The sequence below is a fragment of the Neovison vison genome, chromosome 7 (genome assembly GCF_020171115.1).
Source record: "Neovison vison isolate M4711 chromosome 7, ASM_NN_V1, whole genome shotgun sequence".
Classification (NCBI taxonomy): Eukaryota; Metazoa; Chordata; class Mammalia; order Carnivora; family Mustelidae; genus Neogale; species Neogale vison.
Window position 1 is genome coordinate 151,220,687 of NC_058097.1, and position 14,778 is coordinate 151,235,464.

Sequence of the window (14,778 nt, forward strand, 5' to 3'; positions counted from 1 at the left end):
CTTATTTCAGGTACTGAAAAGTCTCAGCCCTCACCTCCAGTCCAGTGTTCATTTCACTGTTTTAGTCACACTGCCTTCCAGATACAGCAAACATAATGTATCACCTGACTCAGCGAAAATCATAGATAATGTATCTTTAAAACTTACTTACACCTTGCTTTGTTTAGGTTCTCTATGTAAGAAATTATATTCTGCACATTTAGTTTCTCTTGATCTGAGAATACACTTCACAAAAGTATCCTTATATTTACCTCTTCTTTCTTCTTAGGATCTGACATGGGATTCCGGAAGAGAGGAGAGTCTCCAAAAGGTGAGTACGTTAAACTATTGATGTGCTGTTGGAGAACAGCTTGCTGGGCAGCAGAAGCATTGGGATCGGTCAGAGCTTTGTGAGAAAAAAAAAAAAAAAAGAAAAGAAAAAAGAAGGCAAGATGTCAGTCTAGGGATCCAATGCAGTTATAGCAAGAGAACACAGAATCATTTTGTAGAGGTCTTCAAAATGATCAGACTCACTCAATGGCATTATTGGTGGAGTGCAGAGGAGCAAACTGTGAAGAAAATTAAAAGTCAAACTAATGGGTAAAAGATTCGAAGAGGCATTTCATAAGAGACAACACACACAAAATTTTACTTAGATGTTCACGATCACTAATAATCAATGAAACAAAATTTAAAACAACCTTGAAGAAATATTTTATATCTACCTCATTATCAGTGCCACAGCTATATGAAAATTAGTCTTTGCTTCTAGAAACATCGTAAATTGGTTTACTCTGTCTTAAAGAAACAAAAAGACCATACACAAACAAATACTATTTTTGTGTTTTTTTAACCTACTCATTTCAATCATGAAAATTTAACCCAAGGGTTTAATTAAACTAGAAACAAAGAAATGTTTGTAAATATTCAATAAATATTATCTGCAATTGTTATGACTTGGAAACAACCTATATCCAACATTAACAGTTGTAAAAATCAAGCTACATCAACATGATGGGTTAAATAGTTATTCAAAATAATGACAATGTGTTTTACAGTAGATATAAGGAAATATCTTTGGTTTAATTTGGGAAGTAAAAATTCCAGAATAAAAAATATTAAGTAGACTATCAAGTAAGAAAGGGGCAAATAAAAAAATGGAAATGGCTGTTAAGTTTATTATTTACATTTAACATGCATATTACATTCAAGTAAAAATTGAAAGAAAAAATATCACCCCAATTAGTCTAATTTTCTCTTAAAGTGTGAAAACATGTAATTATGCACAGAGAATTTAGGGAATAGACAAGGAATGATGATCTATAATCACACAGTAAAAAACAACAAGAAAACCCCTGCAACTATTTGTGTTATACCCTGATTGATGAAGAAACTCCAAAATATTTCCAAAAATACTGATTAAAAAAAATTAAATCATACCTAAGAAACTTTAGAGATAAAAATGCTTTCTTCCTTTATAAGTGTTTAAAACATGGCTAATGCCAAAATACAGTAAGATAATTTACACTGAAGGAGTCCCACAAACAAAACATTTGGAAAAAACCATACAGCAGCAGCAGAAACAACAAACACCGAACAGCTAAAGCTAAATTAGTGAAAAAGGGGTAAATCCACCTTAGTCAAATTAAGCTTTCTTAAAATCAGCTGTATTAATTAAATACTAAAATACTGTATGCTAATATGTAAGGAGAGAGTACAAGTTTGCTCAAGACTATGAAACCCAGAGCACCTGGGTGGCTCAGTTGGTTAAGCATCTGCCTTTTGCTCAGGTCAGGATCCCAGACTCCAGGGATGGAGTCCTGCATCTGGCTCCCAACTCCTCGGGGAGTCTGCTTCTCCCTCTGATCTCCTCCTCTCTCATGCTTTCTCTCACTCTCTCCCTCTCCCAGATGGATAAATAAAATCTTAAAAAAAAAAAAAAAAACTATGTAACCCAGAAGAGGTGTCATTTTAAAGAGCATATAGCAAATCATCATGTATTCAGAAAATTCTGAAATCCAATTTAAGTATCAGTGAGAAAAATATATAAAAAAGAAGCTTTGGTACAAAGTGCCACACAGTAACAGCATAATGTTATTATATGGACTATTCAAGGAGACTCAAGAAAACCTGCATGCTTTTATAAGAATTCTAATATTCACTAGTGAGTCTGTTACTTGACAGGCAATTATCCATCAAAAATAACACTGACCTGCACCACCTGATCCCACCATTAACAAGTGTAATAGGTCACCCTATCTGGGCTTACTCAAGAGAGTAAGAACTCCTTTTACAATCAGAAAAGTGTGTGAACAGGATGTTCTTATTTTTCTATGTTTAAATATGAAATGTTCTCTAAGTTAACTGTATTACTTAAAATATAGATAAGAGAGCTGATATGTTAGCAAAAAGCATAAGCACTAGTTGTTTTTGTTTTTGTTTTTTTTTAAAGATTATTTATTTATTTATTTGACAGAGAGAGAGATTACAAGTGGGCAGAGAGGCAGGCAGAGAGAAAGAGGAGGAAGCAGGCTCCCTGCTGAGCAGAGAGCCCGATGCGGGACTCGATCCCAGGACCCTGAGATCATGACCTGAGCCGAAGGCAGCGGCTTAAACCACTGAGCCACCCAGGCGCCCAGCACTAGTTGTTTTATTTATGTTTTATGTTTGTGTTATATTCAATTCTGGTCACAATAATTTGAAAATATACTGAAAAGCCACATCATGACCAAATGATTAAAGGAGACGGGAAAAAGTATAAAAAATAAAGTCTGAGAATAGAAAAACCTGATAATATTTTATCTGGAAAAAAGACACTAAGGTTATTGCAAACAAACTGTAACAGACCAGTTTGCTTAACTTAGGAGGTAAAAGTAGAATCACTGAATGGTAATTCTACGGAGTCATGTTTTGGTTTCTAAACAACCTAATTATCTAAATAAAACAATGGATGAGATTGACTTGGAAAACTGTAACTGAGGAACTCCCACAGTTAAGACAGAATTCACATTAGCTCTAAAGCACCTTCTAACAAACATCCTATGATGCAAAGATATACATTCCTTTTCTTTGGTTTCTACTATTAACAGAGAAAGACAATTATATGATCTCACAGATACGAGGAATTTGAGAAACAAGACAGAGCATCATGGGGGAGGGAAAAATGAAACAAGACGAAACCAGAGGGAGACAAACCATAAGGGAATCTTAATCTCAGGAAACAAACTAAGGGTTGCTGGAGGGGTTAGAGGTGGGAGGGATGAGGGGGCTGGGTGATGGGACATTGGAGAGGGTGTATGTCAAGGTTGAGTGCTGTGAACTGTGTAAGACTGATGAATCATAGGCCTGTACCCCTGAAACAAGTAATACATTATATTCTAAAAGGCAATACAGCTACTTTTAAATGTGTGGTAACAGTACCATACGTAACTGTAATATCAAATGCTCATATCAAGAACTTTTAATTGACTTTAGGAAAAGACGAATTATCAAAAATCATTCAGGGGGTGCCTGGCTGGCTCAGTCAGAAGTTCATGCTACTCCTAATCTTGGAGTTGTACGTTCAAGCCCCAAAGTTTGGTATAGAATTTACTTAAATAAATAAAACTTTAGAAAAAAATTTTAAAAACCAGTGGGGTGCCTGGGTGGCTTAGTCAGTTAAACGTCTGCCTTCAGGTCAGGTCATGATCGCAGGGTCCTAGGACTGAGCCCCACATGGGGCTCCCTGCTCAGTGGGGAGCCTGCTTCTCTCCATCTTACTCCTCCTGCTTGTGCTTTCTCTCTCTCTTTCTAATAAATAAATAAAATCTCGGGGCGCCTGGGTGGCTCAGTAGGTTGGGCCTCTGCCTTCAGCTCAGGTCATGATCCTAGGGTCCTGGGATCGAGCCCCGCATTGGGCTCTCTGCTCAGCCTGCTTCCCTCTCCCTCTATGGCTGTCTCTCTGCCTACTTGTGCGCGCGCGCTCTCTCTCTCTGTCAAATAAATAAGTAAAATCTTAAAAATAAATAAATTAAAAAAAAAAAAGAAAGAACACTGGGTGCCTGGGTGTTCAGTCCGTTAAGTGTCTGCCTTCGGGGGCGCCTGGGTGTCTCAGGGGGTTGAAGCCTCTGCCTTTGGCTTGGGTCGTGGTCCCAGAGTCCTGGGATCAAGCCCCGCATCGGGCTCTCTGCTCAGTGGGGAGCCTGCTTCCCTCCCTCTCTCTCTGCCTACTTGTGTGATCTCTGTCAAATAAATAAAGAAAATCTTAAAAAAAAGAAAAATATCTGCCTTCAGCTCAGGTCACAATCCCAGGGTTCTGGGATGGAGTCCCACATCGGGCTCCCTGCTCCATAGGGGGAACCTGCTTCTTTCTCCCTCTGCCTCTCTCTCTCTCATGAGTAAATATATTTTAAAAAATCTTTAAAAACCCAAACTTTTCAAAACACTACCAACTAAAAATGGCAGGTTACAATATTTATGGTACATCCTTCTATTGAAAACAACTAAAACTAAGGAATATTAAAAAAAGTGAAAATATCTTTTAACAATAAAGTTGATTCTAATGTTCACACAAATCAATTAGACTTCTAATTCACCTCAACACCAAAGATCTAAGTAAAATCGTTGTTGTTTTTTTTTAAGATGATTTTATTTATTTGAGTGGGGGTGGGGAGAAAGAGAGTACATGTGCATGCACAAACAGTAAGAAAGTACAGAAGGAGAGGGAGAAGCAGGCTCCCCACAGAGCAAGAAGCCTGATGCAGGGCTCAATCCCAGGACGCCAGGATCATGACCTGAGCCAAAGGCAGATGCTTAACCAACTGAGCTGCCCAGGTGCCCTTAGTAAAATCTACATTTAAAACAAAAAATATATATATCTATAACCCACAATGACAAAGAATGGGATATAACAAAGGAACAGAAGAGAAAATATAACAAATTTCTAGGGAAAAGAAGTGGACAAAGGAGTGACAAAGCAGGATAGAGCAAAGTATAGCTTAGAGTACATTCAAAGGGTCTAAGAGCCCAAGGTGGACCGTATCTGCCCTGTAGAATCCCAGAAAGATTAGGGATTCAATGACACCAAGTTCCATGAAGTGAGACTGAAAGCAGGAGAGATGAACCAATGCAAAGTACATACACAAAACACCCATACCTTCATCCTCTTAATCTCTGATCCTCAAAAGATAAGCCAAACATCAGAGAGTGTGCCTCTGATGAAACCAAGTTAACATATGGAAAGAACAAGGGCAACTAGTTTTAGTACTTGCATCATCCCAGAGCTAAGAATGTGGCATTCTAACAATCAGAGGACCCGTGGATAATAGTTGGTTCCTGAATTACTTACCTTAAAGTGAAACTTACTGGTAAACTAGCTCTACTCATATACATACATTGCCAGTAAGCTTTTTATTATTTTATTCTTGAATATGAATGTTAAAGATCACAGAGCATTAAAGAGTAGGACCAAAGCAAAAATAATCCTGAAGATTTAAGGCACAGAAAAGTCCTAAAAAATTTTTTTAATGCCAGTTAACAAAGTTTCAAGAAAAAATTGCATCTAAGAACTGGATGCTTGAGAAAGGGAGCTTTCAGAAATGAGGGAGAATTCTCTTAAGTTGAAAATAAGAATTCAAAAGGATGATTTACAAGACATTCAGAAACCTCCTGAAAAATACAAACAAAGTTTAAAAATCAAGCATTAAGACAGAAATGGTGCACATGAGTGGCTCAGCTGGTTAAGTGCCTGACTCTTGACCTTGGCTCAGGTCATGATCTCAGGGCTGCGAGATCAAGCCTCAAGTCAGGATCTGGGCTGGGCATAGAGCCTGCTTAAGAATCTCCCTGACATGGGAGGGTATGTGATATGGTGAGTGCTATGAAGTGTGTAAGCCTGACGATTCACAGACCTGTACCCCTGGAGCAAATAATACATGGTATGTTAATAAAAATAATAATTTTAAAAATTTTATTAAAAAAAAAGAACCTGGGGGCGCCTGGGTGGCTCAGTGGGTTAAGCCGCTGCCTTCGGCTCAGGTCATGATCTCAGGGTCCTGGGATCGAGTCCCGCATCGGGCTCTCTGCTCAGCAGGGAGCCTGCTTCCTCCTCTCTCTCTCTGCCTGCCTCTCTGCCTACTTGTAATCTCTCTCTGTCAAATAAATAAATAAAATCTTTAAAAAAAAAAAAAAAAAAAAAGAATCTCCCTGACATGGGAGGGTATGTGATATGGTGAGTGCTATGAAGTGTGTAAGCCTGACGATTCACAGACCTGTACCCCTGGAGCAAATAATACATGGTATGTTAATAAAAATAATAATTTTAAAAATTTTATTAAAAAAAAAGAACCTGGGGGCACCTGGGTGGCTCAGTGGGTTAATGCCGCTGCCTTCGGCTTGGGTCGTGATCCCGGGGTCCTGGGATCGAGCCCCGTGTCGGGCTCTCTGCTCAGCGGGGAGCCTGCTTCTTCCTCTCTCTCTGCCTGCCTCTCTGCCTACTTGTGATCTCTGCCTGTCAAATAAATAAATAAAATCTAAAAAAAAAAAAAAAAAAAAGAATCTGACAAAGCATTAGAGACTTTTTTTTAAATTAACATATCATGTATTATTAGCCCCAGGGGTACAGGTTTGTGAATCATCAGGCTTACACATTCCACAGCACTCACCATAGCACATCCCCTCTCCAATGTCCATAACCCAACCACCCTCTCCATACCTACCCACCTCCCCCACAGCAACCCTCAGTTTGTTTTGTGAGATTAAGAGTCTCTTATGGTTTGTCTCCCTCCTGATCCGATCTTGTTTCATTTTTTCCTTCTCTACCTCTCAAACCCCCCACTTTGCCTCTCAAATTCCTCGTATCAGGGAGATCATATGATAATTGTCTTTCTCTGATTGACTTATTTCACTCAGCATAATACCCTCTGGTTCCAGCCACGTCGTTATAAATGGCAAGATTTCATTTCTTTTGATGGCTGCATAGTATTCCAATATGTATATATACCACCTCTTCTTTATCCATTCATGTGTTGACGGACATCTAGGATCTTTCCATGCTTTGGCTATTGTGGACACTGGTGCTATAAACATTTGGGTGCACGTGCCCATTCGGATCACTACATTTGTATCTTAAGGGTAAATACCCAGTAGTACGATAGCTGGATCGTAGGGTAGCTCTATTTTCAACTTTTTGAGGAACCTCCATGCTGTTTTCCAGAGTGGCTGCACCACTTTGGAATTCCCACCAACAGTGTAGGAGGGTTCCCCTTTCTCTGCATCCTCTCCAACACCTGTTGTTTCCTGACTTGTTAATTTTAGCCATTCTGACTAGTGTGAGAGGTGGATCTCATTCTGGTTTTGATTTGTATTTCCCTGATGCCAAGTGATGTGGAGTAATTTTTCATGTGTCTGTTGGCCGCCATAAGAGACTCTTAATCTCGGGAAACAAAACAAGGTTGCTGGAGTGGAGGGGTGTGGGAGGGATGGGGTGGCTGGGTGATGAACTTTGGGGAGGGTATGTACTACGGTGAGCGCAAAGAATTGTGTAAGACTGATGAATCACAGACCTATAGCCCTGAAACAATACATTGTATGTTAATAAAAAAAAAAAGAAAAAAGAATCTCTTTCCCTTGCCCCTCCCCCCACTCTAAAAAAAATAAATCTTAAAAAAAAAAAAAAAAGACAGGGTATAAGCAATTCATTGAAATTTCAGGACAAAGGAAAAATCCTAAATGCTTGTGGGGGTAGTAGCTGAACAAGTCTCAAGAATCAGAAAGGCGGGGCGCCTGGGTGGCTCAGTGGGTTAAGCCGCTGCCTTCGGCTCAGGTCATGATCTCGGGGTCCTGGGATCGAGTCCCGCATCGGGCTCTCTGCCCAGCAGGGAGCCTGCTTCTCTCTCTCTCTCTGCCTGCCTCTCCATCTACTTGTGATTTCTCTCTGTCAAATAAATAAATAAACTCTTAAAAAAAAAAAAAAGAATCAGAAAGGCATCAGACTTCTCATCATATAATGGTTAATGCAAGCAGTATAGTCCAAGTTCTGGGATAAATTTTCACACTAGAATTCCCTAACATTAAAGCATGAGGAACAAAAAAAGGTATTTTCAGACCTATAAGTGATCAAAGTTTACCCTTCATATATACTTTACTTAAAAACACATTCCAGACAATTCAGGAAATAAATAAAAGGGAAAAACCTACACCTAGGACAGAGCAGTTCCTACTAAGTAGACTTGAAGGGAATACTGGAAGCAATGATGAAGGCCTACGGAATAATCAAGAGTTCACACTGCTGCAGGAGGCAATGACGTATCCAAAGTAAAAGAATTCTGATACCATTCTTAAGAACTGGAACCAATTTAGGAAGGGAATAAGAGCTGGTAATCCAAGGGGGAAAAAGGATTACAAATTCCAGGAGAACGAAAAAGCTGTGTAAAAAAAGTGTTTATGTGGCTGGGCAGCAATATTTTCACAGTTGTGATAATATGCTGTGTTCACATTTATAACTTTTAAACTATTCTTTTAGCAGAGAAAAGATGAAGGTAATAATTATAGGACAGAACACATTATCATTGTTATCAATATGAAAATATAAAGATGGCAAAAGAAGAAATGAGGAAAAAAAAGAAGGGTAAGAAAGGGTACTAATACCCTTACTTATCAAAGGTACTCAAGAAATACTCTCTCAGTTGATAGAATAAGTAGAAGTATGTAGGGACATGACTTAAATTTGCAAAAGGCTTATTCAAATGTGGTACACAGATCATCAATATGGGAGATGAACTTCATCGTACATCTTTCTCTTGCTCTCTCTCATTCACTCAATTTATGCCAGGTGATAACGGTTTTTGTTTTTTTAATCTCCAAAGAACAAATTTCTTTTAAAAAATACATTTAAGCTAAAAAGTTAAAATTTTAAGTTAAAAATAATAACAACAGAGGTAGGAGGCAGAGAGGGCAAAAACTAGAAAAGGGTATTCAAATAAATGAAGTATAAAAGACACTCCAGTAGAGAAAACTAAACTAAGGTATTTAGTAACATAGCTCTATTAGGAGAAGTGAATAAAGAACACAGGTAGGTGGTAAGTGAGCTCTATTTCGCATCTCTCATTAACAAGTTAAATTTACTTAAGACTTAATAAAGCACAATACAGCAATATAAGCAAATCATTTAGAGATACTAACTTAACTATAAACCAGAAACAAAGTGGCAGTAACAAAGCACTCTCTTTAGGGGACCAGGCCTGGGAGTGGGGAAGCAGAAAAGGCCAGGATCCATTGCAAGCCCTTCCGCACCACATGACTATTAAGTGATGTGTGTCTGTGTACTGCTTTGGTAGGGGTGGGATGGACTGGGAGGAAAATCGGGTCACCAAGTCAAGTTTTAGCAAGAAATAAATGGAGTAAAGCCTTCTAAAGTGACTGACACTTACCTACTGGGGCCTGGGGGGCTCCAAAGCCCAAAGTGGCTGTCGTAGTATTAAATCCAGGGGCCCCAAAGGCTCCTGTACCAAGAGGCCCTCCGATCTTAGGTTGGTTGTTCCCAAACAAAGATGCCTGTCCAGCACCAAGAGCTATGGAGACAAGAGGAAAGAAAAAGTGCCACAGGAGATCCTTTCAATGTTATGCCAGAGGTCAGTTACTTAAAAATATAATACATTTGGAAACTTCATAATGACCACTCATTTCAATAAGAGGTAATACAGTAAATGCTAGTTATTGCCAGGCACTGTGCTGAGTACATTATATACATCAGAGGCAAAATATTTAACCTCTCTGTGCTTCAGTTTCCTCAACTATAACATGAGATAGTAATACATAGCTATTTATCCTAAGGCTAAAATGAATAAACACATATTAAGCATTTAAAAGAGGTAGGTACTAATACTCATTAAATATTAGCTAGTATCTCAATTAATCTTCATAAGCCCAAAGCAGGAAATATCCACATTTAACAGATGAGAAAACTGAGGATTTAGTAATCAACTCAATGTCATAAATGTAATAAATGGTGAAAACGAGGTTCAAACCTTGGTGCATCTGCCAATACAATTATGGTTCTTAAATTGCTACAGTACAGTTAATACAGAGTTTGAAAGAATTAAAAAAAAATAATCAAGTCTCCTTAAATTCCAGTATTTGCAAATCAAAAAATGAAGCTGAACCAATCACAATGTCATCTTTTTGACTAACATACAGGCTAAACTATAGAAAACCAAACCCAATACATCTTCTTTGAACAGTAAGCAAGAAAAGTAATACTTTCAAATATGCCATCTCATGAAAACTACTTTATACCAAAATAAACATTTTGTTTTCTAAAAAGCTAAACAGGGGCACCTGGTTGGCTTAGTTGGAAGAGCATGCAATTCTTGATCTTGGGGTTGTGAGTTAGAACCTCACTTGGAATACAGAGATTAAGTAAAGAAAAGAAAGAAAGAAAAAGAAAACTAAATGCCTTGTGATGTGCTTACCATGCAGACTCAAGTGTCATCATGAATCAGACCAGATGGAATAAAAACTTATTTTCACCTAGGGGAAATCCACTGCAGAAACTTGTCTTTTAAATCTCAATGAATTCTGCTTATGGATCTTGTTGTTGGCAGTGAAAATGGGGTAAATTTGTTTAGAATAAATTATTGGCATAAATTTTTAAAAAATTTCTATCCCCTCCTGCTGAAAAAGTTATCGGCAATTTAGAAGATCTAAAGTTCCTTTTAATGCAACAATGAAGTGAGATAAAAATCACTTCAAAGATAAAATACTTGGGGCGCCTGGGTGGCTCGGTGGGTTAAAGCCTCTGCCTTCAGCTCGGGTCATGATCCCAGGGTCCTGGGATCGAGCCCCGCATCGGGCTCTCTGCTCAGCAGGGAACCTGCTTCTCTTCCTCTCTCTCTGCCTGCCTTTCTGCCCACTTGTGATCTCTGTCTTTCAAATAAATCAATAAAATCTTTAAAAAAAAAAAAAAAGATAAAATACTTAAGAGGTCAAAAATATTAAGGGACACGAGGGTGGCTCAGTCAGTTAAGCTTCTGACTCTTGATTTCAGCTCAGGTCACAGTCTCAGGGTGTGAAATCAAGCCTCCCATTGGGCTCTGTGCTCAGTGTGGAGTCTGCTTGAGATTCTCCCTCCCTCTCCACTTACTTGCACTCAAAGTAAAATCTTTAAAAAACAAAAACAAAAACAAAAAAACTGCTCAGAGATTATGATTAAGAAAAAAAGAAAAAGGAAAGACAGGAACTCTATACTCAGAGATTCCACACAATGTAAATTAGTGAGGGTAACTACTGAATGGACAAAACCTTACTTAACTGTATAACCTCATTATTAACAAGAAGACAATAATGAAGCAAAGGGATTATTTCTCCCAAATCCCAGCTTTGGAACAGGAAATGAGACTCCTTTTAATGTTCCAAACCATTAGAAATTACTGAAAATTCCAAGAAAAACTGAAATTACTTCCTTGAAGAACATAGTTTACAGCACAAATTTCAGAATTATTTTTCCAGGGAACAAATACCTCTTTACCCCCTGAACAAAAACTTAAAAGAAACCCCAATATATAAAATAGACAGGGACACCTGGGTGGCTCAGTCAGTTAAAGCATCTGCCTTTGGCTCAGGTCATAATCCCAAGGGCCTGGGATCAAGTCCAGAACCAGGATCCTTGCTCAGTGGGGAGCCTGCTTCTCCCTCTGTCTGCCACAACCCACTACTTGTGCACTCTCTCTCTCTGACAAATAAATAAAATCTTTTAAAAAGATAAAACATTAAAAAAAAAAAAATGGACAAAAACTTCTCATCTGGATGGGTGTGTGTTTCCCTCACCTTTGTAGCAATCCTGGATGAAAAACCATAAAACAGTCTAAAATTCAGTTATTTCAATAACCCCCCCCCAAAAAAGGGGCACCTGGGTGACTCAGTGGGTTAAGCTGCTGCCTTCGGCTTGGGTCATGATCTCAGGGTCTGGGATCGAGCCCCGCATCGGGCTCTCTGCTCAGGGGGGAGCCTGCTTCCCCACCTCTCTCTCTGCCTGCCTCTCTGCCTACTTGTGATCTCTGTCAAATAAATAAAATCTTAAAAACAAACAAACAAACAAAGAACAAAAAAGGCATTGGGAGGTTCAGGTGACCTGGAAAGAGACTGTCATAAAGTGACCTGCCTGCATATTGTTCCAATTTATTAATGGAAAAATATGCATTTTATCCAGATCTATCTCCTATTATGCAACTGGATTTTTATGCTTAATGAAAGGGACTAATAGTCCACAAGTTAAGGGACATTCTGATGGAAGATGTCAATTTATGAAATGTGGTATATTTATAATTAGTTGTAGGAATCATAAAGCAAATATATGGAGGGAACCAAAGTACTAGCAGCCCTAGAAACTCCAAAGATGCTCAAGAGAAAAGCAAAAATAGTTATATTCTTTTTGAGATCTTCTAATAAACTTTAAAATTTTATTTTATTTATGGTATCTTTTACTTTGGGTAATTTTTCTGTGTATACCTTAGTATAACAATGAACTTTACTAGATATACCTTTAAATTTATTACTTCATGGAAAATTAAGAACTAAAATTTCTTAATATTACCAGGTAATTACCGAGAAAATGCTATACTATTGATAGTGCCAATGAGAGTTAATATTACTGTCAAATCAGAAACTTAACACTCCCATGATTTAATGAGTGTTCCTTAGTCTGAGCACATCAGGTAGAAAATACCACACACCAAAGAGTAACATAAAATGTTTTACAGGAAAATTTGTTATTAGGAAATTTTACTGAGGTAGGAGTCTGAATCTCCATCACTCAAAACAAAAGGAGTATGAATCTCTATCATCAAGACGAAAGGTGCACAGGAACACCCCCTTAGCTAATGCCCCAAAAAGACATCACCCAAAGCTACAGTGCTCTTCTGCTTGCGATGTCAGGAAATGTACAGGTCATGAACGTGGGTATTTACATACAACTCTCTCCAGACACACTGCTCTCAAAGCCTAAAGTCTGCTTTAGCAGAGGTGATCATCAAAGAATTCTAACAGTATAGGCACGATGGTTCACAGAATTCTCATTTCCCTACATGATCTACCTGCTGCAAAGGTTAGAGGTGTAAAATTCTTTACTGATTATATTCAGGTTTTAGTTTAGACAAACAAAGCATGAATGAGGACTATATAACAATAGTAAAAATGTTATCTCTTGTCTCTAAGGTAGAATCATTTAAGGAAAACTGAATATACTCAAATAAATGAAAAGGTTGAGATATTACATTATTGTGGAAGAGAAGATAATAGCACTACAAAAAGTTGTAAGACATTATATAATTTGGACAATAAGAGAAGGCACTGCTAATAAATAACCTTCAAGACCTAGAAGCCAAAAGGAAAGAATGACAATTTTAACCACATAAAAATGAAACCTGTAACCGACGATACCATAAAATTAAATGATAAACTTAAAGACTTGGTGGAAATATCTCTAACAGACATTACAGTAGCATCTTACCCGAGCTTTAGGTTTAAGGTTCACAAACTGGTTAGGGTCAAAACTACCCTTGAAAAAGCTTGTAACTTGCCCACGCCAAAGCTAACTTTCCCTCCAGGATTAGAAGAGGACACTGATGTCAGATGATATATTTTGCTTAAGTTCAGGGTTCATGCTACACAAAAAACTAGAGCTTTTTAATGTTTATTTCTTGTAAAATATATGTAATAGAATTTGGGTAAGTTAAAAAGTTCAAATAAAACTCTACCATACAACCCAAAAGAGTTAATATCCACAATACATAAAGAACTCTCAAAAACAGATGAAGAAACAATGATCAAATATTATGAACAGGGAATTAAAAGATTCATGGCCAGTAAACATACATAAGGGTATCCTTCACCAGTGATCAGTGAAGTGCAAATTGGAATACATCAATTTCCACTATCATACATGTAAAGATGAAAAAGTCCAATGACATGGAAAGGCATGGGGAAAATGAGTACTTTTATACAACGAGAGCAAAAATTCATACTGGCATGCTTTTTGGAAGGCAAATCCATAAGACTGACCAATATGTGTGTATCTTCTGTCCCAATTCCAACTATCAATTCCACAGTAATACTAACACATACAAAATTATGTAACAAAGATCTTCATTACTGCATTGCTAATAATATCAAATAACTCAAATGTCTACTAAAAGGGGAAAAGTGAATTATGGTATGTGTATGCATTTACATATCATGTGTACAGATGCACATATACACACAGTGGAATACTAAACAGCTTTTTTTTTTTTTTAAAGATTTTATTTATTTATTTATTTGACAGACAGAGATCACAAGCAGGCACAGAGTCAGGCAGAGAGAGAGGAGGAAGCAGGCTCCCCGCTGAGCAGAGAGCCTGATGCAGGGCTCGATCCCAGGACCCTGGGATCATGACCCGAGCCAAACGCAGAGGCTTTAAACCACTGAGCCACCCAGGTGCCCCCTAAACAGCTATTTTTTTTTTTTATTAAAGATTTTATTTATTTATTTGACAGAGAGAGATCACAAGTAGATGGAGAGGCAGGCAGAGAGAGAGAGAGAGGGAAGCAGGCTCCCCGCCGAGCAGAGAGTCCGATGCGGAACTCGAACCCAGGACCCTGAGACCATGACCTGAGCCGAAGGCAGCGGCTTTAACCGACTAAGCCACCCAGGCGCCCTAAACGGCTATTTTTAAAGAATAAGTTAGATCTATACATACTGACTGAAGAAAAAAATATATGCCCAAAATGTCATGGGAAATGAGAAAATGAAATACAGAATACAATGTAAGGCAGTTGCTTTCAGTTT

The 14,778-nt window shown here is 38.1% G+C and overlaps 1 protein-coding gene across 6 annotated transcripts in view; it reads right to left on the reverse strand.

Moving 5' to 3' along the window:
- Nucleotides 1-14,778, reverse strand: part of NUP98 (nucleoporin 98 and 96 precursor) — a 120,061-nt gene that overhangs the window by 60,115 nt on the left and 45,168 nt on the right. For 4 of the 6 annotated variants that reach the window (XM_044258644.1, XM_044258647.1, XM_044258645.1 and 1 more), the window contains 2 exons: nt 9,387-9,527; nt 252-385 (listed from right to left, as the gene is read on the reverse strand). In XM_044258644.1, the coding sequence (XP_044114579.1) occupies nt 252-385; nt 9,387-9,527 (275 nt within the window). The remainder of the gene's footprint in view (nt 1-251; nt 386-9,386; nt 9,528-14,778) is intronic. The other 2 variants (XM_044258649.1, XM_044258648.1) reach the window with 1 other exon arrangement.